Here is a 26,365-nt window from a genome sequence, read left to right as displayed (position 1 = left end):
ACCCCATTATAGATGTCAGGGTTTTCAATTCTTCAGCCAAAAAAATCCATCCCCCACTATTATCGGACTCGCCCTGATCAATGCCTCCATATTACTCATACTAGAGAATCCCTAAAGATGTGGGAAACTAACCAGAGGTGAGTCAGGGTCCTACAATGGCATATGTTGATTTTCTTGGACACGCCACTTCCAACTCTTCAGTGGTATCTTAAGGAGCTGGAGCATTTCCCATCCGGGTCTCTGCCTCCCATGAATAATGTGGCTTGTGCGCCCTAATCTCACCTAATCCTAAATGTTCAAGTTTCTTGCAGGTTTGACCCATTAATTCATCTGGCCACCCACTATACTTGTAGAAAGTTCAAGAGCCGATGCACTCAAGTCACCATCTGACACCAGGAACGTCAGCTTGTTGAGCGCTACCCTGTGTCTGCCTCCACCTCAGACAGTTTGACAGCAAATAATCAAATTCCTTAAAGTAGCTGCCAAGTAACCAGGCCAGTGGGTTGGTTAGTGGGGGTTAGTTAGGGGTGTTCCAAACACGTCGTCGGAATGTGGTACAGCAGTAGGTGTGGTGATAGCTGTGCATACGACTCAGGAGATAGACAATATGCTACGGCAGGAGACTCTGACTTCTAGAGTAAAAATGTAAGAGCATAGACTTAGATATCCATTTCTATGGAACTCCTCTTTTACCAGTCCCATAAGTCCAAGGGAGGGGTGATAGTGAAAATATTTTTCAAAGAAGTTCTAAGGTCACAAGAAATATGCATGTCTCAGAGAGCTCAAGCAATGTTCACATATGTTGTCTGCAGAAGCTATGAGAATGGTTTCACTGCGTATTTGGAAATTACTCATATTTTGCCTGAGCCACCGCAGGGAGAAATACTCATCACTCTGTACATTGGGTCTCCTGGTCTGGTTGCCATGGTTAGGGCTTCGGGTAGTAAAGGGTGAATCAGTGTGCACCTTCCCACTGATGGTTCTGGCTTATGGCACCGGGGTGCAACACTACACACCAAGTACATGGCAGAAATGTAGATCGAGAGATGTTTGCGTTTGTCTTCCATGTACGTTAGAAGACCTACTCAGCCACAGAGGTAGGTGTTCTACTCATGTTTGGACCAATTGCAAGTCAAGCAAGTCTTCAGCTTATATAATGGGGGGGTGGGGGGTACGCCCGGTAATTGTTTTTGAGAAAGTGCAACTGTATTAGCAGAAAAGGAAGAGCACCCAGCTCAACTGTGCCCACCACTGTATAATATCTGAGGTACTTCTTTTTGTGGTCTCACCACAGCTTTTGGTCCGGAGACATCATTGTAAACAATACTCCACAGAACCAATCCTTGCTCAAGATTGGATGGCTTTTATGTCAATCTCAGTTGCTTTGTTTCTATTTGTTGTTTTCCTTCATTTGTTTGACATAGCCACTGGAACATTTCGGCTCCCTTGTCAGTAGAATCGTCCGTAATTCGTCCTTCTTCAAACGCCGCATTTCTAAAAGAGCCATGTGTAAAAAGTACCACTTTGCTGCCTTTCATTGGCACCTAGTGGTCACTAGAAAAAATGAAGCAGAAATGTGGAAGATAAAACATTGAGTTTGACAAATCTTGACAGACATTGAGGACTACTTTAAACAAGCATAGGCAATGCCAATTGACTTTTAAAAGTAAACAAAGCAGGCCCAATTCAGGTGGGAGATTCACAATATTTAATTCTTGAACTCTGCTTAATTTGCTTTCTTCTACCTGAAATTACCCCCTTTCAAGGCCACTGAATGGGGAAAATAAATACACCATTTTTTTTTAATCTTCCTCTTTCTGCTTTCCCAATGTTTGCATCTATGGTAAAGGTAAGCAAGACTGTTTGGAACTGCCAATGCTTGTTTTTAATTTATTGTTGAAATGTATGCGGGTTAAATGGAAGCCTCTGTCTTCAAACGTGGGAAGTGAACAAAGCGTTTGCAGATGGGCTTTATTTAACAAAGAGCAGGGTAGGCAGCGTAGCATGTAAGACTTAAAAGCGCCCCAACCCCGTTTTAGTACCTACATCCGGAGTGTAGGGTTCTTTGTGGGCTGCTGATGACTGCAACTCAGCAGACAAATGCTCAAGCGCAAGCAAGAGCGCAGAGGAAGGAAAGAAAGGTAAATAGAAAAGGAAAAGAATGTTGGCATATTGAATGGAAGGAAGGCTGGATGGGTGAGTTGGTGGATGAATGAATGGTTGGAAGGATGAGTTGGTGGATGAATGAGTGGGAAGGTGGATGACTGGGTAGATGGATGAGTGAATGGACAGGTGATAGGATGGCAGAGTAAAGGAATGGATGGATAGGTGAATGGACAGCAGAATAAAGGGATGGATGAATAGGTGGATGGACTGGAGAAAGGATGTCCTAGTAAAGGGACGGATAGGTGGATGGGAAGCTGAAAAGGTGGCAGAGTAAAGGGATGGATAGGTTTATGATACGTGGGTGTAAGGGCAAAATTATTGCAAAGTGGATAAATGGATGATGGATGGATGGCAGAGTGGATGGATGGAGGGATAACAGAGTGGATGGATGGCAGATTTGATGGATGGATGGCAGAATAAGTATGAATGAATAACAGGATGTGAGGATGAAATAGCGGATATCAGTCAATGGATGAAAGTGTGAAAGGATGAATGGACAGATGCTTGTAGGAAAGAGACAAGGGAACTCTAGGAAAGGTTTGGCTCACTTGTTCAGTGCAATCAGAGCTTTAGTACAAAGTGGGGGCATTTTGATTTCCTGGCTACCTCTTGGTGGGCAGACTGAGGGACGCGAGCTGGATTCGTTATTTGGTAACATAGGATACAGACTTACAGTCCTTCATCTATCCGTTCATCAGTTTAGGTTGCCCACCTTCTACTTTGGTGCCTAAAGAGGGCTCTTTGTAAGTGCTAGCTAATGGCCAGGGGTATTTAGTAGCCTTGATAAAGAAGGCAGTTCAGACTTGAAAAGCCCTCTTGAGTGGGAACAGCATGTGAAACGACCCAAGGTGTAACAAAAAGCAAGCAAAAGAGATAAGGCTCGACTTATAGTTAATTGACAATGTTCCTGCTGATGACTTTCCTCTGTTGCCACTGGAGATGCTTCTTCTGAAAGCGTGATGGTTCTTCAAAATGATATGCGCATGTTTATAAATAGAAACGAACACAGTGTGCTCACTGCAGTAGTTCACACATGCCGACCAGTTCACTATTGTGCAATGGGATCGTTGAGCTGATTTCATTGTTACAATTCTGCGGTTTTTGCCTGGTGTGGTTGCTTTCTGCTTAGGACACACCGCCTTTGGCCACCATCATCTTACTCGTGTTGGATATTTCAAATAGCATGTGCAACAGAAGGTGCATTATTTATATACAACCAAGGTGAGTGCATTAGTAATTACACTATGTTGTGGGAAGCGCACGACAAACAACATAGGTCCTGATTACAACCACGTGGCGCAAACTCCTGTTTGGTGCAAGACGCGATTCCAAGTCTGAATGGTACAAGGATTTATAGTGATCGAGGGAAAGCAGCTTTTTTGCCTGATGCAGCCCCCTCCCTGCTGATTTTCAGACCTTTGGTAGAAATGTGTAGCTCTAGAAGATGCATTGCAGTGACTGGGCCCCACAGCTAAGGAAAGGCATTCGCAGTAGAACACAGATTTACATGTGTGATTGCTACAGGAACAAGATAATATTTCAGATATTAATAAACCAATATTGTTTGTTAAAAACGAGTGCAAGAACCGAGGATTTTAAAAAGGGCTGGAAGGCACTGTGCCACCATGTATCTATTATATTATGCATTATAATAGAGAATGACATTGCATGTCTTCTCGGTGATCTGTATCCTTATAAAGGCATTCGTCATTGACTTGAAATATTCTTAGTTAGTACAGTAAGCTGTCTTTACCCTAGGGTAACCAGCTATGCTGATAAGACTAAGGCTGTATATGCTATCTTGAAAGTGAAACTAACAAGTGTTTGTACTGCTAAGGCCAAACCTGTTTAAAGAGAAGCCCATGTGCCACATCTACACTCTCTCCTAACAGGGCTAAAGAATTTCTTGTCACTTCTCCTTTTTTCCACTCATTTTAATAACTGTTCTAATCTTGAAAAAGCTGCACTTGGGCTTAACTTGTGTTGGCTTTGCACCAGTAATACGTTGATTTACTCGCATCTAGAGTACATACCTAAAGACCACAAATACTTCTAATTCACATGCAGTCTCATGTAGCAGTCAGTCAGGCGGTTTAACTCTCTGGAATATTTGTCTGCTTTTTTATTTTATTCCATCTTTATGGCTAATAAACAGAGATTTTAGTTACATGTAAGTAATCTCTGTGAAGTGTGCCCTGTAGCTCTACCTTTCATGTAGTTAGATGCCTGATCTTTTACCAAAAAACATCTAATGCCCAGGTTTATGGTTCCAATTTCTTTATTCCAAACAATGCCAGAGACAGCAGTAGTGGCACACCGAGACATCTCTAGGCCGGGCATGAAGTCATGCATTCCCTGGCCTCAGATTATCTGAACAAACATGTCCCACCCCAAGTCCCCTCGTTCCACCCACCCCGGACTCATACAGCGTTCTCCAAGGAGTGTAAGACAGCTACATCATACATTTAAAGCTCATTACCTGATCAAGCTTGTGACTCCCTCGCCAACAAACGTAGGAGGCAGGGGTATTTGGGGCATGTTAATTCCCGAAAGTCCTGGAAAAGACATTTAAGAGCCCCATAGTTCTCCAAAGGATGCAGCTTGGTTGGCAAGCATCAGTGAAAACTTCTCCATATCAAGAATATTCCACAGTTGGTGTAGCCAACCCTGGTGAGTGGGCACAACGTGAAAGAATATTCTGCACAGCAGCCATCAAAGCTAGTCCAATCTGTTTCCCCCGTTGGGATTTTAATGTGTATGTAAGGGGATTAGGTAAGCCCAACAATGTATAGGGAGGGAATCTAGGCAACTGCGTACTGAGGTGTAAGTCGATATCGATTACTGTGTGCAATAAGAACTGAGTCATGGGCAGTCCCAGAGTAAATGAACCAAGGTCCCCTGAGCCCCACAACTTCTCCAACGTTCTGCACGACGTTGTGGGCTTGCTCTGTGTAAGTGTACAGTGGTGAAATACCAATATGTGGCCACTTTAGTGAAAGTTTCAGTGAGTGCTGCATTACAGGCTGTGTGTTTGGCCCTGTAGTATATCTCCCCCCATTCCTTATCACCTAACTGCCTTCCTAGGTCTTTTTCCCACCGGCTCTGACTGGCCTTATACATGTGCCTATTAAGTTGATTCAAGAACGCATATAGCTCAGAAATGATCCACCTATCCAAAGATTTAGTAATCAGCCATCTCTTGTATGGGGTGAGGTGCCTCTGATTGCTGGATCTGTTGCTCGGGTGCAACAGCCAATGGTGGAGCTGAAAATAGTGTAATCGTTTGGTATTGGGAGAATGATTACAGGGGATCACTCTTCCTCGTCAATCATATGCCCGGCTGAACAGCAGTTTGACTGCCGCTACATCGCAAATGCTCCCTGGAGAGAAATCTGAGTTGTCAAGCAGTGGCAATATAGGGAAGGGGAAGGAGGTCAAGCCACATTTAGCCCTAGTTTGATCCCCGGCCTGCATTGTCGCCTGTGTTATAGGTATAACTTTTTAGGCCGATGTGCCTTCTTTAGAAACGGAATCTTCCAAAGCGAAGTGCCCGCCACCACCCTATGCTGGAACAGTCAGTATTTTTTGGTTTCCGCCCAGTTCCACTCCATCAGGTAGCACAGTTGAGCCGCCTGATGGCATAGATGGAGGTCCGGGATGCCCCATCCTCTGGCCTTAGGTGGAAGGTAGCTTAACTCCCTCTTCATGCGTGGTTTATTCCAAAGCCAGATGAACTGGAGCAATTCTGCTTGTAATTTAGTGAGCATACCATTTGGTGGGGCCAATGAGAGTGTTTGAAATAGATTAAAAATCTTTGGAATGATGTTTATCTCGACTATCGCTATCCTCCCCAGCCAGAAGATCTGGTGATGTTTCCTTAGGGTTAAGTCGCTTCTTACCTGTCTGTATAAAGATTGATAATTGAGTGAGAAAGTCGTTGGAGGGTGGCTAGTTTAATCCCTAGATAAGGGATCGCTGCTGTCGCTCATTGGATAGGTTGTTGTATCACTAATTGGTTCACTAGTGTGGGAAGTGGTGAAAGACTAAGCGCTTGTGATTTCTCTACTTTAACCCGACGGCCCGAGCCCAGGGCAAAGATCTCCGAATCAGTGAATAAAGCCAGTAGTGCTGTGGCAGGTTTGTCCAGGGTCACCAGCACATCATGAGCGTAAAGGCTTATAGTGTGTTCCTCCAAAGACGGCTCCGGTGATCTGGCGATTGTCCCAGACTCTCTGAGCTAGGGGCTCCATGTACAGAGCAAATAACAGGGGTGACAATGGACACCACTGTCATGTACCCCTATCAATCAGAATGGGAGCGGAGGTGTGGCCGTTAACCCTAACTGTCGACATGGGCAGGTGGTAGCAATTCAAGTCCTGTGTCCTAAATCTTTCGCCCATTCCAAAGCGCCTGTTCCAGAAAAGTCCAATGAACTCTGTCAAAGGCCCTCTTGACATCAATCGCCAAAAGCATGAGCTCTCCCGGTGTACGTGCACCTTTCTCTATTATACGTAAAATGCGTTTGGTGTTGTAGCTTGTTTGTCTATGGGGAATGAATCACGCTTGGTCCAGGTCTATGATAGAGGGCATATGTGGAATAAGTCTACTGCCCAAGATGCCTGTGAATAGTTTGAGATCTACATTTAAAAAAGAGATTACCCGGTAGGAACTATACTGTTGCTTATCCTTGTCAGGCTTAGGTATAACGGCAACCAAAGCGGTTAGCATCGAGGCAGGGAATGCACCAGGGGTGGCGAAGGAATTAAATAATTTCGGGACAATAGGGGCAATGGCTTGACAAAAGGTCCTGGGGATTTTGCAAGTTTCAAACAAGAAATAGCTGATGTAACTTCTTCTAGGCGAAAATCACCTTCTAGTGCCTCTGCCTGGCGGGATGTGCGCACATTTTGAAGATATAAGGTGCTAACTGCGGGGTCAAGGCACTGGCAGGAGTTGAGCATTGCATAAAATACTTTAAAGGTATCCGCTATGGCTTTGTAATCAGTGATATGTGCTCGTTGTCTTGGGTGCACAGAGAAGACACTTCCGAGGAGTGCCGCTGCGCACATAACATATTAGCCAGAAGGCGGGCACACTTGTCTCCTCCAACTTAAAATGAATGGTTGAGGCGGAGGGCAGCGTGTTCCATCCAATCTAGATGTATGCTTTCCAGTTGGGAGCAGGGAGCCGTCAATTGATGCCAGACTCTTGACACGTCGGTGCACTGGTGTTAACGTTCCAACTCTTTCACTTATGTGGAAAGGTTATCCCTTTACTCTTTGCGCAATTTATTGTTAGTTGCTGAAATTGTGATGAGTTCTCCCCATATGACTGTTCTGTAGGGTTCTCATAGGGTAGCAATGGAGTACCCAGCAGTGTCATTGAGCACAAGATAATCTGTTATAGCTTGTGGGATCTGTGTCACTACTTCGGGGCGCTGCAGCATTGTCTCTTGCAATCGCTAAGTTCGAGTGGGGCGATCCATCGGAGAAAATGCCATTGAGAGTGTTACTGCTGCGTGATAGGAAAGCACAGCTGAGATTATCTCTGTGTCTGTGGTAAGGGTGTGTATGTCTTTGGTGCCAAGTATGTAATCTAATCTGGCATATGTATTGTGCACGTGGGAGAAGAAGGAATATTCATGTGTGTGGGGATGGGATTCTCTCCATAAATCTGAAAGTCCCAATTCCTTCAGCCACCCGTGCCCTCCAATTGACCACGCTCCTGCTTGGCCATGTGTCGACCTGTCCAAGTCATTGTCGTGAACTATATTAAGATCCCCCTATCAAGACCTCTGTTTCTGCTGTGAACATTGCCTCCACCAATGCTGTGTGTGGAAAGGCCTCCTGACCCTCGTTCGTAGCATAAATGGAGCTCACTATAAAGGATCGGTCTCCGAGTGTGAAATGGTAGGTGAGGATTCTGCCCTTCAATTACGCCCCCTTCTGGCCCATCTTCCCCTTAAAGGAGTGTGCCACCAATATGGCCACTCCAGCTGTTTTGGTCGAAGTGGAGGAGGAAAATTGGTGAGGAAACGCACGTGATCTGAGTGGGTGACAGTCCTTCGAGAGAAGGTGTGTCTCCTGAAGCAGGCATATGTCTGCCCCTGAATTCTCGAAGTATGATAGGACTGCCTTGCATTTTACTGGACTGTTAAGACCCCTTACATTGAGAGTAAGGATCCTTGGAGTTGTGACTTGCATTAGATCTGTTCTTCATGGTCAATGGCTGTAGTGTGTGTCGGTTTGTGACTAACATAGGGTCCAGCACCCAGCTTCAGTGTTCCTGTAGATATCATGTATTCATCAAGTTGTGTCTGCTGTGATGATGAGTAAAACACCAAATTGAAGGAAAAGCAATACATGTTAACTAGAACATTAACTTACGATGTGACTAACAGTCTTTCAGTTTTGAAAATTCAAAAGTGAAGGGTCCAAAGTGTGCCCATCAATCCTCTGTCCCCGCACCCGCCACCTAGCCAGCCAGCAATATGTGAACTTGCTATGTGACCAGCCATCATACGGGTCGTCTGTCTTGGCCAACATCATGAGGATCGACTTCAGCGCCGCTTGTTGTCCCGCTGCTATCTCTGCAGTGTCTGGACAAACAGTCTTTTTCCCCATCCAGGGCCCGTGCCATCCGGGTTTGGTGGTTCATCGGAAGTGGTGTGGAGGATTCCGATGTGAATACCTCTGGTGTTAAGTCTATGCCTAGGACTTGACATGTCTCTGCCAGTGACCGCAGTTGAAAGAGCTTCCCTTCCAGGCAAAAGGTAATATGGAAAGGGTGCCCCCATGAATAGGCCACCCCCTTGTTCGGAGGTGTGTTGTGACTGGTCTGAACTCTCGCCTCTTCTAGAGCTTGATTACCACTAAGTCCTGGTAGAGCATTGGTGCCTGATCTTTGAAGTTAATAGAGTGTTTCTCTCGAGGCTTACTTAATATTTCCTTTTTCACCTGAAAATCATGGATGCATACTAAAATGTCCACTGGGGTGTGGAGGGGGCTTTCCTGAACATGGTATTCAATGAGCACGCTCAATTTTTATTTCCGTTTCTGGAGGCACCTCCAAGATGTAGCAGAAGAGGTCTCTGACATAGCTGAAAAGATCTTCAGCCTTTGTCTTTGATCCTATGCCCCTTATTTGGATAATATTCAGGTGGAATCGGTCCTCCGCATGGGCTTGTAGATCTATATGCTGCTCACGGAGACGTATGATTTCCTGCTGAAGGGATTCCTCTTCCTCCTCCTCCTCCTCCCGGCGATTACCCTGTTCCTCCAGGATCGCAATGCGGTCCCTCAGAGAATCCAAATCTTTCTTGACCTCTTTGATGTCATGGGACAGACCCCATTTGACTGGCTGCAAATCGTCTCTGAGAGACATAAACAGGGATTGAAGACAGGAGCGGGTCACTGGCCCTTCCACTACGGCTTTGTCTTGTACAGGGTCGGGAGGGGTATTGCAATCACCAGAGGGGCCCCTGGATGGCCTGGTGAGCATCTCCTTTATGGCACAGCCTCTTTTAGAGCGGCCAGTCGCCATCACCCCTGGCAGTCAGGTAGAACCTATCTGGTCCTGTCCCGTGTCAGGGGCCTCTTGCAGGCCTATCACCCAGTGTCATTAAGGCAGCCCAGTCGCCGCACAGCTACCCCAGCAACACAAGGCCGAGTTGCGGTAGAAGGTGTCCAGTTCCGGACGGGTTCTACCCACAGTGTGCATCTCAGGGCGAGCAGCCGCTGGCAGAGGCAGGGTTACTCCTCACAGGGAGGGGGAGTAGGTCTGTTCTTCTCCCAGCAAAAACAGATCCAAAGTTGGCCCTGCGGTGCAGATCTCGGCCCTTAGACACGGGGGCCTCTCCTGTTGCACGGCATAGGGATGCACCATCCGAGGGGGGTATGCAGCTCCTGCACCTCGCTGGTTGCAGTCTTATGGTCTGAGTGGTTGAACTGTGTCTATCAACTCCCTCCAGGAGCGGCCCAGCTCACCCCGCTGTCGCTATCGGCTGTCTGCTACTCAGGGTTCAGGCATTGCTCCCGCTTTGTCGGGTTGATGTTTTAGGGGTAGGTCCCGCCACATGTCCTCTTCCTCCCCTGACCCAGGCCGCTCTACACCTCAGGGACTCACCGGCCACCTCTGCTGATCCCTGCAGGTATGGTGGGCTGTGAGGGCAGGTCCCCCTGCACTGCGTAGCCAGGGTGTGGTCAGCTCCCAGGGCTCCCCCAAGCTGGAGCCGGGGAACACCTGGGTGCACACACCTGCCAGGGCTGTCCTCAGGCTCGTCGCAAGATGAGTTTGGCAATCTCAGTCACATACACCTCCGTGTGCCAGCCATGCCGTTTCGCTTGGGTGCCCAGGTGTAGGCCTCTCAGGATCTGGGCGCTCTATCGGACCGAGTGCTTGAGGCTCCGCCCCACATCAGGGTGCAGGTTGCGGGCTACTCTCTTGAGCCCAGCGATCATGGGAGCTCGGGTCGGCGATGGCTAGCTCTGTTTCCGAGGTGACTTCCAGCTCCGCACTAGGGCCCCGGGCTCCCGGGAGGGGGGCAACAAGTGACAGCTTCCACAAGGCTGACAGGTGGCTGTAGTCGGTTGTCCCGGTGGTGAGGATGTAGAGACAGGGAAAAATGTCCTACCTGTCCACCATGTTGGCCATGCCCCCCTAATGTCCAGGTTAAAAGCCATCCATTTGAAGGAGATTGGTATCTCTGATAATTAAAGGAACAAGAGGTGCTGCAGATTAGCATAGATTGCAATTGTAAAACTGACTTCAGGAAAACAGTAAACGAGTGACACAGTTTCATCACTATAAATGCTTATTTAATTATCAAATTGTACTATTTATTTATTTATGGTAGTTTTTTTTAGTCTCCAATTAGATTTATATCTATATTTAATAGAGGGGAGTGGTAATCTGGTAATCTTAATTATGTTGTGCAGTCGCTGAAATCGAGGGAGGCTTGAGCAGGCTCCCTGGATAAGAGAAACACAAAATTCATCTTGTTTTTCCCCAGTCTTGATACATTTCACAGATTATTAATAACCCAGACACTATCTGTGGATGCCGGCATGATCACACTGGTTCAACGACGTGGAGAATTTAGTTGAGAAGCTGTACACAGTTGTTGCCATTAGGGCATCAAGGTTTTTTTTTTTCTTTTTTTAAATTTGCTTTTAGTTGAATATATTTTCGATGCCCTCCAGCTGCACTGAAATACTTTAAGAACTGTTATTCCTGAAGTATGTCAGCTGGCACCAAAAATCTGGAACTCGTTAGCCTTGGAACTTCAGCTAGCCCCTTCTGAAACGATCTTCAGGAAAAAGATGAAAACTTGGCTTTTCAGATCTGTCTAAGGGCCTGATTTAGTTCTTGGCGGATGGGTTACTCCATCACAACATTGACGAATATGATATAATGCGATTTATATTCCAGTGGACGGGATATCCATCACCGTTGTGACGGAGTAAACCATCCCGCCAAGAACTAAATTAGGCCCTAGTTTCCTCCGAGTTCAGTGTGCATCTTTTCTTTCCACAGCCAGCATCCTAGCGCTGGGACACTTTGTTTGAAGTAACCATGCGCTCTACAAGTGGCCTTATTATTATCGAGTAATTGAACTTATTCAACTTGTAGAGGCTCAATGTGGCCCAGTTACAAACACAGATTTGAGTGGGTTTACATCCTCATTTAACCTGAATATTTTCTTTTCTTTTGCAATGATCCAGCCATTTTAAGATTTTATATTATCTGTTTGGAAAGTACTATTAGTATTTTCATAACGCATTCAAAATGTCTGTTTCTTCTTTTAGATTCAATTTTATTTCTATACTTCTTCTGTTCCAGGGGACTACTTTGGAATTCTGATGGAGGAGAAGGTTACAAGATTTCCTTTTAATGTTATGAACAATCCAATGTACTGGGGGAGCACGATGATCTTCCTGGGATTGGCGATCATGTGAGTAAAGACGCAACATCATTGGTAGCGGCCATGAGAACGGCAAATACTTGTAATGGATTTCAAAGACGATTGAATGATTCGTGCAAGTGTACTACTAAACCAGTCAACATTCAAAAGCATTCAAAAGGATGGTTAAAAATCACATCCACACAGGGTGGTTTAGGCATAACGGACAGTGAAAAAAGTGCCACAAATAGAATTTCTGTCCCCTAGTTAGTGCTAATATGCGGTTTCTGCCAAGAAGGAATTGAGTCTGCTCTTATGACTTACTCAGTGTTGGCACCAGCCTTTTAATTGTGGTAAATGAGTGCAAAATATGTATAATGCATTTGTAACAAGTTCAAAAACAGCAACAAAAATTGTTACTATGCATTATTCCCAATTATTAGCATCAATCTGTAAAACAGGTAGAAAAAAAAGGTGAGAACCTGCCCCAAATGTAATTTGCAGCCAACTCACTTGCCAGAACTAGTTATCTAGATCATCCTTGAGTTTACTATTTTGATGCAATGAGAAATAGATCCCTAGCCGGATTTACTAATACAGGTTGCTTCCAGAAGTGCAAATTGATTAATAGTCCCACCATGGATCTGGCACAGATAGATTTAGTAACTAAACAGTAAAATTTGTATACTACCAGTTTTAAAATCTTTGGGGCTTCGACAATGTCGACCTGCTCTCCTTGCATTGCAACATTTGGATAACGAGCACATTGTTTTTAGGATTGTAACTTTTTTAAAGCGAGTATTGAGTCAAAGGAAATGTATGTCTATTTAATCCATTTTTTTATTGGAAATTGGAACTATGATGATTTTATTATGTTTAAGTTTTATTATGAATCATGGACATTATTGCTTAATTGTATGATATTTTTAACTTAGGATATGATTGGTGTGTCTATTCTTATGTGCTTTTATGATTGTTTGATATATCAATCGAATAAAGTTTTCTTTGACTTTGACTAAACAGTATACCTTCTGGAGGAAGTAGAGGTGCATCTCTTTGTTAACCCCCGAACTGCAAAATTCCAACTGAAGAGTGGAATAGCATATTTACTAATATAATCCAAATTTGGAGCAGAGAACACCTGCACGTCTTTCTCTTCTTCCTTTTAGCAGCCCCTCAGTTGCTTAATTGGATCATACTTAATACAATTATGGACACAATTTGTGCCTAATATTGAGTCTGTTCATGCAAAGGATTTGACCTGTTCTGGGCTTCTGGGGAAATGCATTAATATATAAGGGCCAATGTTATGTGCTGTTGTCTAATGGAACATCAGATAGCAAAAGGTGATGGGAGGATGCTTGCAATAAGTCTAACCACTGGCAGCCGTTCGGGGTAGCATTTCAACCCATTGTTCTTTTGCTCACCATGCCAACTCAGTTTGAACCCAGCCATACTCAGATCAGTCTTGACCCTGCTTCGGTGGGAACAGTCCAGTTGAACTGCCAGGCCAAGTCTTCCCAGGACACATGCAACCCAGGACCAGTTTTGACCTTAGTGGGGCTCGGCAGTCAGGTGTAGAATAGTTCCAGTGACCCTAGGTCCCACGTCTGTGCATATATACCCTTCCCACTTAGAACAATACATCAAGCACACAAAAGGTGATGGGAAGAATTTTTGCAATAAGTCTGAGCACTAGCAATCGCTTGGGTAGCATTCCAATCCATAGTTGTTTTGCCCACCATGTCACCTCAGTTTGGACATAGATCCATATATCATGGTAAATAGGAGCTTATTTCATGTCCTTTGTACATCTAGACAGAACAATCTACTCTCTCGGGTGGATCTGCCATGTCTCTGTGCACTGATATTATGATGACAGTGATCCATAGTTAATTTTCTGACTTGTGAGGTATTTACTTGCTTAGGTAATACCCAGTCCATGTGTCCAGTATTGTCAGTGATCCTGGCAACCATGGAAGCATGTGGAATTTGTTTGCTATAATTTGATTGGGGTGGTTCTTTAACAGGTTTCTATATTTTGAATCTGCTTAAAGGGGCACAGTCGTATTATTTCAAATATATTTTTGTATCATATATTACCTGTCTTTCAAGAGATGCAACACACATCTCGAGAGCAGGTCAATAAGTAGATGTTTATATGTGATGAGGCTAGGGGTGTAAAAACATAGTGACTCACAGGAGCTGAAGATTGCAATAGGTTTACCACATTAGTTCCTATTTCTGAGACAAGACTTGCATGAAATGCTGTTTGTTGGAATGACTAATGGATTGTACTGCCTTGGGGGTTAAAATAGGAAAGTTTTAAACAGACAGTTTAGTCTCCATTACAAATGAGAACCAAAGAAAAACAAATAAGACACTGTGAAAAGGACAGGAATTCCAGAAAGAATGGAACCTACTCAGGTAGAGAAGCATTTAAGGTGATGAACTGGACTTCATTGTGGAAATCAGCAGTGAAGAGTTCTTGCATTTCTGAATCTACTTTAGGAGCCATGTCACATCATCTGGGGTGCATGTGTTGCCTCTGCAGAGGGTCTGTGGGCTTCAGAAAGGAGCATTCTTTAAACGGCCATGCTGGTCTCCTGTGTGTTAACTCCCTGTGTATCATGAGTCAAAGCCTAACCCCCTTTGTATCGGTGTCTGCATCCTCTGGTTGCCAAGGAGCTCCCGGATCCTGCAAGATCAATTACAATAGGGGACCTTTTACAGGTAATTGGAGTAGGGACATTCGTACAAGAGACATGGCTGGCACAGAAACATAGCTGTATACGCTCTGCCCACAACAGTGCGTAATAAAAGGATTAAGCACCGCTGGTCACCTGAAGTTGAAGCAAGACATAGAGCGGTCAAGAGATGGACCAAAGTTTGCATGGCATGGGGCATTGAAGTGGGACATGGAGCCGGACCTGATGGGGCCAAGGGCATTGCACCTAGTTTGGTGCCTAAAACGTTTCCTGTTATCTGAGCTACTGTATGTTGGTTTCCTCGTGACTGAACAGTCCTGGCATTGGTTACAGGTAGAAACGGCTTGATAATGACTTTTTGACTGTTGTAAAAGGTCCTAGCTGGGAATGGCTCTTGGTGTCATGGAGTGGTTCACAAGATGGTATTTGGTCTTCTGTTTTAAACCAACTGAAGTATTAATTCTAAAAGAGTGGGGTTTTGGAGAAAAAAAAGCAAGAAATCCAATGTCCTTGCCAAACTCCTATTCACATAGTAACCCAGTCTGACTATATAGTTTAGGAAAATATTATGCCAAAGGTACATTTTAATAGGGGGGGAAATTCAAAACGTAATTGCAGTTCTAGAATGTTCAATTATTTGTACAAACACCAAAGGAGATTGCTGTTAAGTAATAAATTGACAATAAGCTAGCATTTTTTAAGAATAAATTCTATAGACCATGCTTACGTCAAAGTTTTTCCATCTGTACAGTCAAAACACTTGTCAAAGGTACTGTTGTTTTCCATATAATAGATCTCAATCCACTTCTCTTGGTTTTTCCCTAAATAATTGTGTTAGATAGCATTCAAATTACCACTCTTGGAAAATATCCAACATATGTTTCACAGATAGGAGGTTCCTCTTCCTCACCCCTGTACCGGAGGTTGATGAATGCCAAGATTATAAACTTAAGAACAGCAGGCATACCACACATTCAGAAAAAAGGAAAACATGAAAATTAAATCACAAGTGTTAACAATTACTTTCAAATATTAGCTCATGGAGGAAAACAGTAACTGTGAATATGTTATTTCACAAAAATGTGACCTGTCAATTCACATCGAAGGTATTCTTCCAATGTATTATTGTAACAAGGATAACACTTAATTAAAATATAGAATAAACTAATTTAAAATATGTTAATTCGAATAATTTTAAATGAGCTCTCCTTTCACAACATTATATTTCAAGGGGAACTACACTAAGAATCGTTGCTTAGACAACAGTGTGAAAATAGCACTTTTATACTTACATCAGTTTGGGAGACCTATAGATTTCAGCGACAGGTAAGTTATGATCACAAGTAATAAGAATAATTCAAGTCTAAAAATAACAGATAGATAAATTGAGTATTAGTACCTAGAATTACTTAATGAACATTTTTACACCTTAAGAGAACTGCAGTTATAAATGTAATAATTGTTATACAAATTGCATTTAATAGAATATGTAACCTATCCGACACATGAAGCCCAATAGAAAAAAAATTATATTCAAAATAACCGTAGTAAGGAATAATTGATAAACAAATCTAAAATAAATATGATGAAACTAAAATTAATATGAATCATTTACCGATCTTACATTTGCATACGGTCGGTATATCCTCTCTGAATTTGGGGAGTTGTGATGGAGTAACTAGGAGGGACGCAACACGAGGTCGTGGTAGTTTGGGTTTTATTGTGATAAGTTTGCGTTTTGTCCGACTGGTGAGTCTTTCTCTTGCAAAACGGGCGGGATCCGTGGTGAGCAGCTGGTAGATGTCGCGGAGCCGTCTTCTTCCCAGGGTGGGTCTGTCTTCTCCCGTCACGAGGGCAGCTCCCGGAGTCCCCCCAGAAGAGAAGGGACTATATTAGGTAGGTTGTACAGGCGCGCCGCACCTAACACCAGGGCCAGGGGAGTGAGGAACTACCTTGTGGGTATCAAAATAAGCTTCTCGAGTGGTATAATACGTGAGAGGTTGAACAAAAATAAGGGGAGGATGTAAACACCCGAAGCGGTCGTTTAGCGTGGACGGTCCCGCCTCCCTATCCAACCCGCTACCCGGTCCCGTACCTGTCCTAGCCACGCTCCTCCCCCGGGAACGTGGCAGGGCGCTTCGCCGTCTCCGTATCCTACGGTCCTCTCGGCTTCCTTTCCTCCGCTGTCCTCTGGTTCTATCCGCTTGGCCTCGTCCACCTCCTCGCCTCTTTCCTCTCTCCGCTCTCCTCCGATTCTCCTACTGGGCTCGCTGTCCGCCGACTTCCTGGTTCCTCCCCGTTTTGGAGATCCCGGCCTCGTGACGTCATCAATGGGCGGTCCTTGTGTTCACGGAGAGTCCCAGTTAAAGGGCCCCGCATCGGCCAGGAGAAAACGTTCCTCTGAGTCCGAAGCCCACTCGTCCTGTGAATAGGGGAGAATGTTAGAGGCCCGTGTCACCGGGGTCCACCACTCAGTGCCTTCTGTTGCCCCCTGGTCAGCCCTGGAAGTCCCGTCACAGGAGTGTAGCAGCTTTTTAGAAGTTTCTTCAATGTCAACAAGAAGTAGAATAAAGGGCAAAATATAGCAAGGCCTATGATAGGGCTCCCTGAAAACAAAAAATAAATACCTTATAATAAATAAATAAAGGATAGTTTGAAAGGTTACCGAATAGAATTGTGGTTGAGAGGAAGGAAGCTTGGATGCGAAAGATTAACCAGTTACTAGTCACAGTGTGCACCAAAGAAGCTTGTGCACTGACATTTTGCCAGTCTTTTGGGGAAATGGTTCACTTTTCACAAATACCCAACTAAACCCAAAATCTATTTCACACAGGCAAATTTTCTACTGAAGTATGATAGAGTAATGTCTCAGTGTTAGATATGGCAGAACAGTTAACCTAAAGTCTGTTTGTATCTTCTGCATACATTATGGTATAGATACAGACTCTCGATACAGTGGTTGCTCAAGCTGCTTGAAGGAGTCTCTTTTGTTGAGGTCCTGCTGGTCAGATAAATAACTTTTGCTTTATCTTGCTGTTCAAGACATGGAAACCGCATGTTTTGGTTGATAAGCTTTCTACTTTAGTCTACAATTAGTACTGTCAGTGCAGGTTCTATGATGAAGGAACTTTTGCTTGTAATTAATCCATGTTCTCCACATCAGGCAAGATAATACTTAGCCAAATTTTATTTGAATATTTTGTTTGGTGATATTTTCTTTTAAACAATTTGGGTAATCAGTACAAAGTGTATTGTTTTCCAAATCAAAATGTGGCCTGTGTTGGTTTTCTCTTTCTTATCTAGAGGCTACAAAGCTCTATTTAGAATATCTTGCTAGTAACAGAGGCCTTGATTTTGACTTTTAGGATGCCTTCTCCATCTTGCTTTTAGGTTCACCAGTTATGAATAGGCCAGAGACAGGCATGCTGCCAGCCATTGTGGTTACTGGTATGCATCCGTGATTGCATTCTCCAAGTCGGACAGAATGGTTGCTAACCCAAATGAGCCTCTCATTACGACGTTTGCCAGTATAGAAGGGGGAAGGGCTGAGCCTGTCCCACCGTTCCCAGCAGCCATTTTCCACATATTTAGAGCTTGGTAATTTGCTGAATAGCTGCCAAACACATTATAGCATGTGCTCTAGAGCAAAAAGCTGCTAGAGATGTCTTCAAGATCATTGGAAGGGCAATAATGCTCACCATGTGGCATTAAAGTTTCAATTCCTGGTAATGCCATAAATGATTCTTAATGATGCAAAGCAGATAAAATGTTAGATAACACAATTACCCTTCTTTTTTATGGCTCTAGGCCTCACAGCTCCTCATCACTTATGCTGTAATGTAAAGGAGGTGAGGTTGTTATAGGACAGGTAGGACTAGCCTCCTCTTCTTCAGTAGGCACCCAGCATAACCCTCTCTCTCGGGCAATGGCCATGCACGGACTCTCCCACTTCCTGACGTTTGTAACATGCAAAGTGGTGGTGGGTCCCTCAGCAGTCCCTGGCCCTTATTGAAGACCAGGTTCCTGCACCATCCCTTGACTAGGTGACTGTCTTCTGCTCTGCTTGAAGGCCTGGCTGTGCCAAAAATCCACTTGGCGGACCTCTGCTTCGGCAAGAATCCCCATCTGTAACTTGTTTCAATTGTTGACAAACAAAATAGAACCATGGCAACAGCATGCACTTGGCAACTTGAAAGCTAGGTGGAAACATGATTTAAAATTGTTTTTGTAAAAAGATTTCCTTGTAGTCCAGCTTCATTTTTTTTATAGTAATGCCAATGAATGAATGCCTTTGGCTAAGAACTGGTGTCATGATGCTATGCTATTTTATTGGTACCTCGAAGAAAACAGCATCCTGGACCCATCCCAGTCAGGGTTCCGCAACAACCACAGCACAGAGACTGCCCTCATCGCGGCCACCGACGACATCAGGACCCTGATGGACAACGGCGAGACCGCAGCCCTCATCCTGCTGGACCTCTCCGCCGCCTTTGACACGGTCTGCCACCGTACCCTACGCGCACGCCTCCATAACGCAGGGATCCAAGACAAGGCCCTGGAATGGACTACCTCCTTCCTCTCCGGCAGAACCCAGAGAGTCCGCATCCCCCCATTCGGATCCGAAGCCTCCGAGATTATCTGCGGTGTACCCCAGGGTTCTTCCCTCAGCCCGACACTGTTCAACATTTACATGGCCCCGCTCGCACGCATCGCCCGACAGCACAACCTCAACATAATCTCCTACGATGATGACACTCAACTGATCCTCTCCCTCACCAAGGAACCCCTCACCGCCAAACCCAACCTCCATGAAGGAATAAAGGCCGTCGCCGACTGGATGAGGAGCAGCCGACTAAAGCTGAACACGGACAAGACGCAGGTCCTCATCCTCGGCTCCAACCCATCAGCCTGGGACGACTCCTGGTGGCCAACGGCACTGGGGGCAGCCCTGACACCCACCGACCACGCACGCAACCTGGGAGTCATCCTCGACTCAACGCTCTCCATGACCAAGCAAGTCAACGTCGTCTCCTCCTCCTGCTTCAACACCCTCTGCATGCTCCGCAGGATCTACAGGTGGATCCCAACAGATGCAAGAAGGTTGGCCAGGCCCTCGTCAGCAGCAGACTCGACTATGGAAACGCCCTCTACATGGGAGCCCCGGCTAAGCTCATCAAATGACTGCAACGCACTCAAAACGCCTCTGCACGCCTCATCCTTGACGTACCATGCCACAGCCACATCACTCCCCACCTGAGAAGCCTGCAATGGCTCCCCGTCGACAGGAGAATCTCCTTCAAACTCCTCATCCACGCACACAAGGCACTGCATAAGACCGGCCCAGCCTACCTCAACAGACTCCTCCTCTTCTACGTCCCTAACTGCCAGCTCCGCTCTGCCGACCTCTCCCTCGCCACCGTCCCGCGCATCCGAAGAACAACCACCGGCGGCAGATCCTTCTCCCACCTCGCCGCCAAGACCTGGAACACCCTCCCACTCAGCCTACGACAGACCCAAGATCTGCTGACCTTCAGGAGGCTACTCAAGACCTGGCTGTTCGACAAGTAGTGGCACCCCCCCCCCCCCCCTTTCTTCCCCAGCGCCTTGAGACCCTCGCGGGTAAGTAGTGCGCTCTACAAATTCTATGATTGATTGATTGATTGATTGGCACTTGTATGGCACTGTAGCGCTTTCACATCTGGGCAACCTTTTGTTTGGAATTTGAGGAAGCCTTTGTGTGTAAGCATGCATTTGGCTCATAGGGACTTGAATGTGCATGGTTGGTAAAAAGGTGTTCAGTGTTTAGGTTCACGTTAGTTTGTGGGAGCTAATGTAAGAAGAAAGTGAGTTTCATTTAGGAAGATATTTTGGATGTTTGAGTATGGGTGGGTGGGACGAAAGACTTTTCTGCTTTCTTGCAAGAGTGTCATTGTCCATTGCTTGGTCAAAGTATATTGTTGGCTGTGAGTGCGTCATGTACAAGGCCATTATCCTGTAATGCCATTTTGTAAGAGGGGGTGATGTTGTATTTAAGGTAGTTTCAGCTGTGTAGTTCTAGGATCTATGCTACTGTGGTTTCTGACAGTATCATTGATGTGGACATTCTTTGCCAAGTACATGGTTTTGAAGCCCTGTTTTGCACTCGCTGGCATGATGCTATCCTGCCAGATACAGCGCCTATGCAGTACCAATGATGGCTCACGAACACTTCAAATAATCCAGTGTAACAAGAGCACAACATAATCCAGATTTCAGAATTTCAGTGTAGCCAATTTCCAGGGTGCTTAATTTTGGAGTGCAGCCTATTTTTGGAGTATCTGCATTCTCCACCAAAGCAGCTGATGCTTTCCTTGCAGCAGGGCTTCAAGTGGGATGAAAAAACGAGGGGTTCTCTCAAAGGGGCGTGGCCCATTTAATTAAGGCGTGGCTTAAAACACATAAACTAAAAATCGGTGGTTAGCATAGTGTGCCGCCTGACTGGTATTATGCTGCTTATGTCAGTGCATCCAGATATATAATTCAACAGATAACATTACACCAACAACAAGCCATGACCATTGGCTTTGTCAATGGTTGTTAGTTACATAAGATAAATAAGCAACAACTATGGCTTCGTTGTATAGAATATTGAAAATGTTTCAGTTCTGAAATTATGAGACTGAAAAAACAATAACGAGTCTCTTTGAAGTTACATCACAGGCAGTGAAGGGTGGTACTGCTGCAGAGTTAAGATTTGCTTTTCATCCTGAGGGGGAGGGCAAAAATGGAGAGCCCCATAGGGACCCGTCTCAGCACCTGCTTTTTAGAACTGCCAGTGATCAGCATCAGCAAGACCCGGCCCACTTAAATCCCTGCCTGGCAGATAATGTGCCCACGCAGTATCGGCATGTATGAGTCAGCATGTCCCCAAGCAGCACCCAAATACGGGATCACTAGATTAAGATTTCAAGGAAATAAATTCCCAGCAGTCCGAAGTAATATGTAAATCATGAAGGTTTGCTGAATAATTCAAAGTGCAATCAGAAGGTAAAAGGTAGAAATTATTCAAATTGCATGTTAAATCAGTATAGGGAATTAGCAAAATGCTCAACCAAACGCAGCAGTAAAGCATGAAGTGAAGACAAAATATTCGAAGCCAAAAACATAAAATGAAGCCACAAGGGTTCTGCCTGTCAAGGCGGGGACTCCCCCGAGCTGCAGCTTCTCCACCCCCCCCCCAGTCTTCAGGCCTGAGAGCTCCAGATTCAGTCCGGAGCGGGGCCCCTCCATGTACCTTGCAGGGGGGCCCCCTCAACTTTCGTTATGCCAGTGCTGGATTTTACAGGTTTTAGAAACCAAATTCACCATTGAAGATAATGGAAATCCCAAAGTCAACATAAGGTGTTCAAATGTATTATTGAACTGGCAAATCACAATATAGAATGCAAAATTTCCTAGCTAATGTGCAGGAAAGTTTCAATTCTATTAAGGAGGCGGAGGCGAGGATTAGGCTTATCTTTCTCCATTTTATTACTCCAGCAGCTCATTTATAATAACATCATTCAGTATCTGAACTACATTTCCCATGAACACAGGGGAAAGTGAAAATGTCCAAACAACATTATCCAATGCCGTATCAGGTTGCCTCATCTCCTCCCCTGCGGGCGCTCTATTCTCCTCTTTCTTCCTGCGACTCTTTCATAGAAGTTCTCCATTTACTCCTGTTTACCAGAATCTGAACCTACGGAAGAAGAGACTAATTAAGCGTATGGAAATCACCTCGCAACACAACATTGCATAATAAACCAATTCCTCCCCACCATGTCTTCCTTTTATTTACCTAGAATGATTTCTAACAAAGGCAATGGAACGATTCTCAATTTAGCGAGTTCTGCCCTTACATTTTTCAACAGTGATCTCTGTGTGTTTACAACATTAAAATCGAGGCATTGAGTTTTTTTAAGTGTTCTTTGAAATAAAGGTTGAGTTTTGTCTTTGAGTCTCACAAAACTGTTTTTCAATATTCAAAGCACCTTCTGGCAATTTCCTCCAGGCAGACAGGAAGTGAATATCTTGAATAGGGGGAGAACCAATAGAAAAACACTGCTGATTCTTCTTGAAAAAGAAGAAATTGTGCCTGTAAATTGATTTGAACAGTAGAAATGCATGCTTTTTTTTACAATTGTCTGCAACAAAGAGATTCACAATCTGTCTGGTTTCCTGTACTGATAACGTGATTCACTCTTGAACTAAATGCAGAATCTGTCAGTGCAAAGTTCACTCCAGATGCAGATTAAGAACCTCAGGCACCTATGTGCTAAAGGTAAACACTTTCGTTTTTAATAGCTATTTCCTCCCTGTGATTCCTTGGATGAACCCTATCCCCAGGCGGCAGTCTGGATTCAGAATCCTTCTCAGTAGTACCACTTCACAGCGCAAGGAAGATCTGCAGGACATCGGTTGCAGACTCAGGAGTACTGAAAGCGACATTGGCAAGTCTACATATGACTCTGCCGAGCTGGTGACAGTATTTGATTTTTTTCTACACCTCACCAGAAGCTAGATTTGGAACAACACCTGAGGTTTGCTATCGTTTTTCCTTCACATTTCTTGATGGTTTCATGCCTTTGGTCATTCCTGTCACCACCAAAGTCTTTGCGCTTCAAGCCCTGCAACATATGTTCCTAGCCGATGTCCCTTACGGACCCTCACAAGGCCTGTATGTGTTGTGTTTGTTCCTCGCCCAACTGAGTAAATCTTGACCTCTGCTTTATGATGCCCCTAAAGACCTATTCTGTCTGAGAGGGTAAACTTCCTTTAGTCACTTTGAGAAGGATGCAGATTATGGAGGCTATTAATAGGATATCAATCTGAAACCATTCCCCAGAGAGGCACCACGGGAGCAATAAGAAAATATAAGCGCTCAAACCACAAGAAGAAGAACTGGAGAAGATCTGGCGAGTGGTATGATTTTCTAGAACTTGTCCCAATCCATAAATCATTCTGCCTTGTGGCACATCCCAGCAGCAAATCTGAACCTTGCAGTAGGCCATGCTGGTAATACTTTTGCAGAACTCTCTTGGGGTGTCTCATTTGGTCACCCAGGGACCTGCTGCGCAATACACTCTGTTCAGACACCAGCTGCTCTGGCCCATTTCTCCATCTAGATTGGCATGGTCACCAATTTGAGATCTGGCTATCAAAACCCGTTGCTTCGACTATGGTGCGACTACTATAGTACGACTACTGATGTCAAGTATGGGTACCGTTCAAAACAGTCCTGATGCAGATGACTGATCTCATGACTAAGACATCCAGGAAGAGGTCAGCAGTGCACCTGAAGACATCTGAGATACCCCAGATGCCCAAGATTGCATGGATGAAACCCTTTCGAGGGTATCTGGCTTGTTGGTGACCAACTGGATACATTCGGTCTTCCAGACTGTCTCTCTCAGGGACACAGATGATGATTATAAGGAAACTGATAGCCTACTACAGCTGCTCCCCACAGGCTATACTCTGCTCATGCATTAGGAGAATGCAGGCAGTCTTGACACATTGCTAAAAACCAAGCTTTCTTCTTATGAATGTCCCATGAATTCAGAGAAACCACATTTTTCTGCAGTCATCTGAAAGGCTATGGAGAAACTGGAATATCCAATTACAGACAGAACAGTTCCAAGCAAACCTCTTTAGAGTGAAACAAAAATCAGACGTATGGTAGCCTTCAGTAAGGCGCTGTTGTGTACCTTCAAAGAGCCCTGGGGCAAGCTGTTTCCAGCCTCTGCCTTATCTTAGGTGGCCTGTATGGAGTTTAGACCAGTTCTTTTTTTCCGTACACCTGTCGTAAATAATCATAGTGTTTCAAGTGTTTTCTTCCAAGCTCAGAGCCAGCACCTTCCTGTCTTTACCTTCTAGCAGGGCAAAGAACAGACTGGACACAATGGGTAAAGGTCTCTTCCTTGGACAGCTTGGCACTTAGTGACACCACTACCACTTGCTTCCTTCATGCTCGCCTTTCCCACGTCCTTCGGGTAGTGGCTCAGAAGAAACAATCGTTCCCACAGATTTTTTTGATTACTTGTACTTGTTTACTAAAGGAAATGTAGGGACAATGGCACTGGAACAGGACCTTATCAGAGATGTGTGAAAAAGAACTCAGCAAAAATAATTAGACATCATTTGCAATAAGAAGTTGAAATGGACAGTTACGTGTTTCAGAGAAGATTTGTTTTGCTGATAACTTGAATAAAAGTCATTGTTTAACGGTAATGAGGTGCTAAAGAAATAAGATTACATGGTGTCACTTTGGTCAAGACGTCCACAATAATAATAAAACAAGCATTTGCAATACAATAGGTCTCGCATTGACGCAAGTTTGAGCTATTAACATTGCAAATAACAATGCCTTTTATTTTTGTTTTCTTTTTAAAAACATAAATAAAAGGCATTGTTATTTACAATGCCAGTAGCTTAAACTCGCGTAACTGCGAGACCTATAGCATTGCAAATGCGTGTTAATAGTGTCAATCGCAAAAAAAAATATTTCCATTGTAACTTTCTCATTGTTGCATCCTAAAATTGAAATGTTTTATACTAAAATGTTTCGTAAGCACATAACATTGGTAATAAGTAAAGGTAGTCTAAATGTATGGATAAATGTGCGAAAACTGTTTTTTTCATTCATTTGGAAAAATGAAGTAACAATGGGAAAAATATTTTAAAACTCATAATAATGTTGCCTAGATTACTGTCAAAATAAGAATGAACACATAAAATCCCACTCCCTATATTTATTTGCAATATTGTGAAATGTTAATAACAGAAGCTGATTGAAAATACATCTTTTTTAAGCTACAGTTCATAAGCCCTGATGCCAAGGTCTCTGTCTCCCTCACATTTCGCACCCAGCCACACCTACTCTCTCAGCTGTCAGTCTGTGTCATGTTTATTGGGTGGGTACCTGCGTGCTCATGTCCCTTGCACATCTGAGAGTGCACAGCGCAGTTCTAGGCGCTCGGTGTCACGGAGTGACTTGGGCCGGTTGGCGGCCCTGCACAGACCTATGTGCGAGGGCCCCACCTCAGTCGAGGTGCTTCTTTGAAGGTGTATTACTGTGCCTGGCAGGCCTTGCCGGGCCTCTGTCCAACTATTGTGTCCGAACTGGACTGCTCAGAGCACGCTTCAGTGCCTCCAAGGGAGGCAGGTGTAGGACGTGGCAGGATGTGAAGAGGTTTGGCGGGCACCAGGCCACTGGCTGCTTTCTAAAGCGGGTTGAGTTTTGCAGCGCTCCCTTCGTGGGTCCGAGTGAACATGGTGGAAGGTGAGTGTTTGGTCTCTTAAGTCCGGCTGTTTCCAGACCCCTTCGGAGTTATGGGTTTTAATAGGGACGGTAGATTTTGTGGTAAAAAGGTCGTTAGAGCGGATTCCTGAAGTGGCAGAGCGCGAGTCTGGAATGTAAGTCATCAGAACCGAATGTGAGACTTTATCCTACGCAGTCAGGGGCGGAGTCATTGAGCCGCGGGTGCCTGACAGAGAGGGGTGTCTCTGCTGTATGTGTGCGCTGCCTGAAGAAGAAACAGGCCTGTGCCCGCGAGGCGCTACATTCGCC

The 26,365-nt window shown here is 44.7% G+C and overlaps 1 protein-coding gene and 1 long non-coding RNA gene across 7 annotated transcripts in view; one reads left to right on the top strand and one right to left on the bottom strand.

The window, feature by feature from the left end:
- PEMT (phosphatidylethanolamine N-methyltransferase) overlaps positions 1 to 26,365 on the top strand; it is a 1,115,620-nt gene that overhangs the window by 799,083 nt on the left and 290,172 nt on the right. For all 6 annotated transcript variants that reach the window (XM_085628938.1, XM_085628937.1, XM_085628936.1 and 3 more), the window contains one exon: positions 12,007 to 12,118. In XM_085628938.1, coding sequence (XP_085485064.1) covers positions 12,007 to 12,118 — 112 coding nt within the window. The remainder of the gene's footprint in view (positions 1 to 12,006; positions 12,119 to 26,365) is intronic.
- The window catches only part of LOC146796387 (uncharacterized), a 209,093-nt gene continuing 204,998 nt past the window's right edge, over positions 22,271 to 26,365 (bottom strand). Inside the window, exon 3 of the long non-coding RNA XR_014969615.1 lies at positions 22,271 to 22,495. This is a non-coding gene — a long non-coding RNA (uncharacterized LOC146796387). The remainder of the gene's footprint in view (positions 22,496 to 26,365) is intronic.

Source organism: Triturus cristatus, chromosome 10, assembly GCF_964204655.1.
Source record: "Triturus cristatus chromosome 10, aTriCri1.1, whole genome shotgun sequence".
Taxonomy (NCBI): Eukaryota; Metazoa; Chordata; class Amphibia; order Caudata; family Salamandridae; genus Triturus; species Triturus cristatus.
The sequence above is the reverse complement of the archived record's forward strand: the minus strand, read 5'-3'. Positions and strand labels throughout refer to the sequence as shown.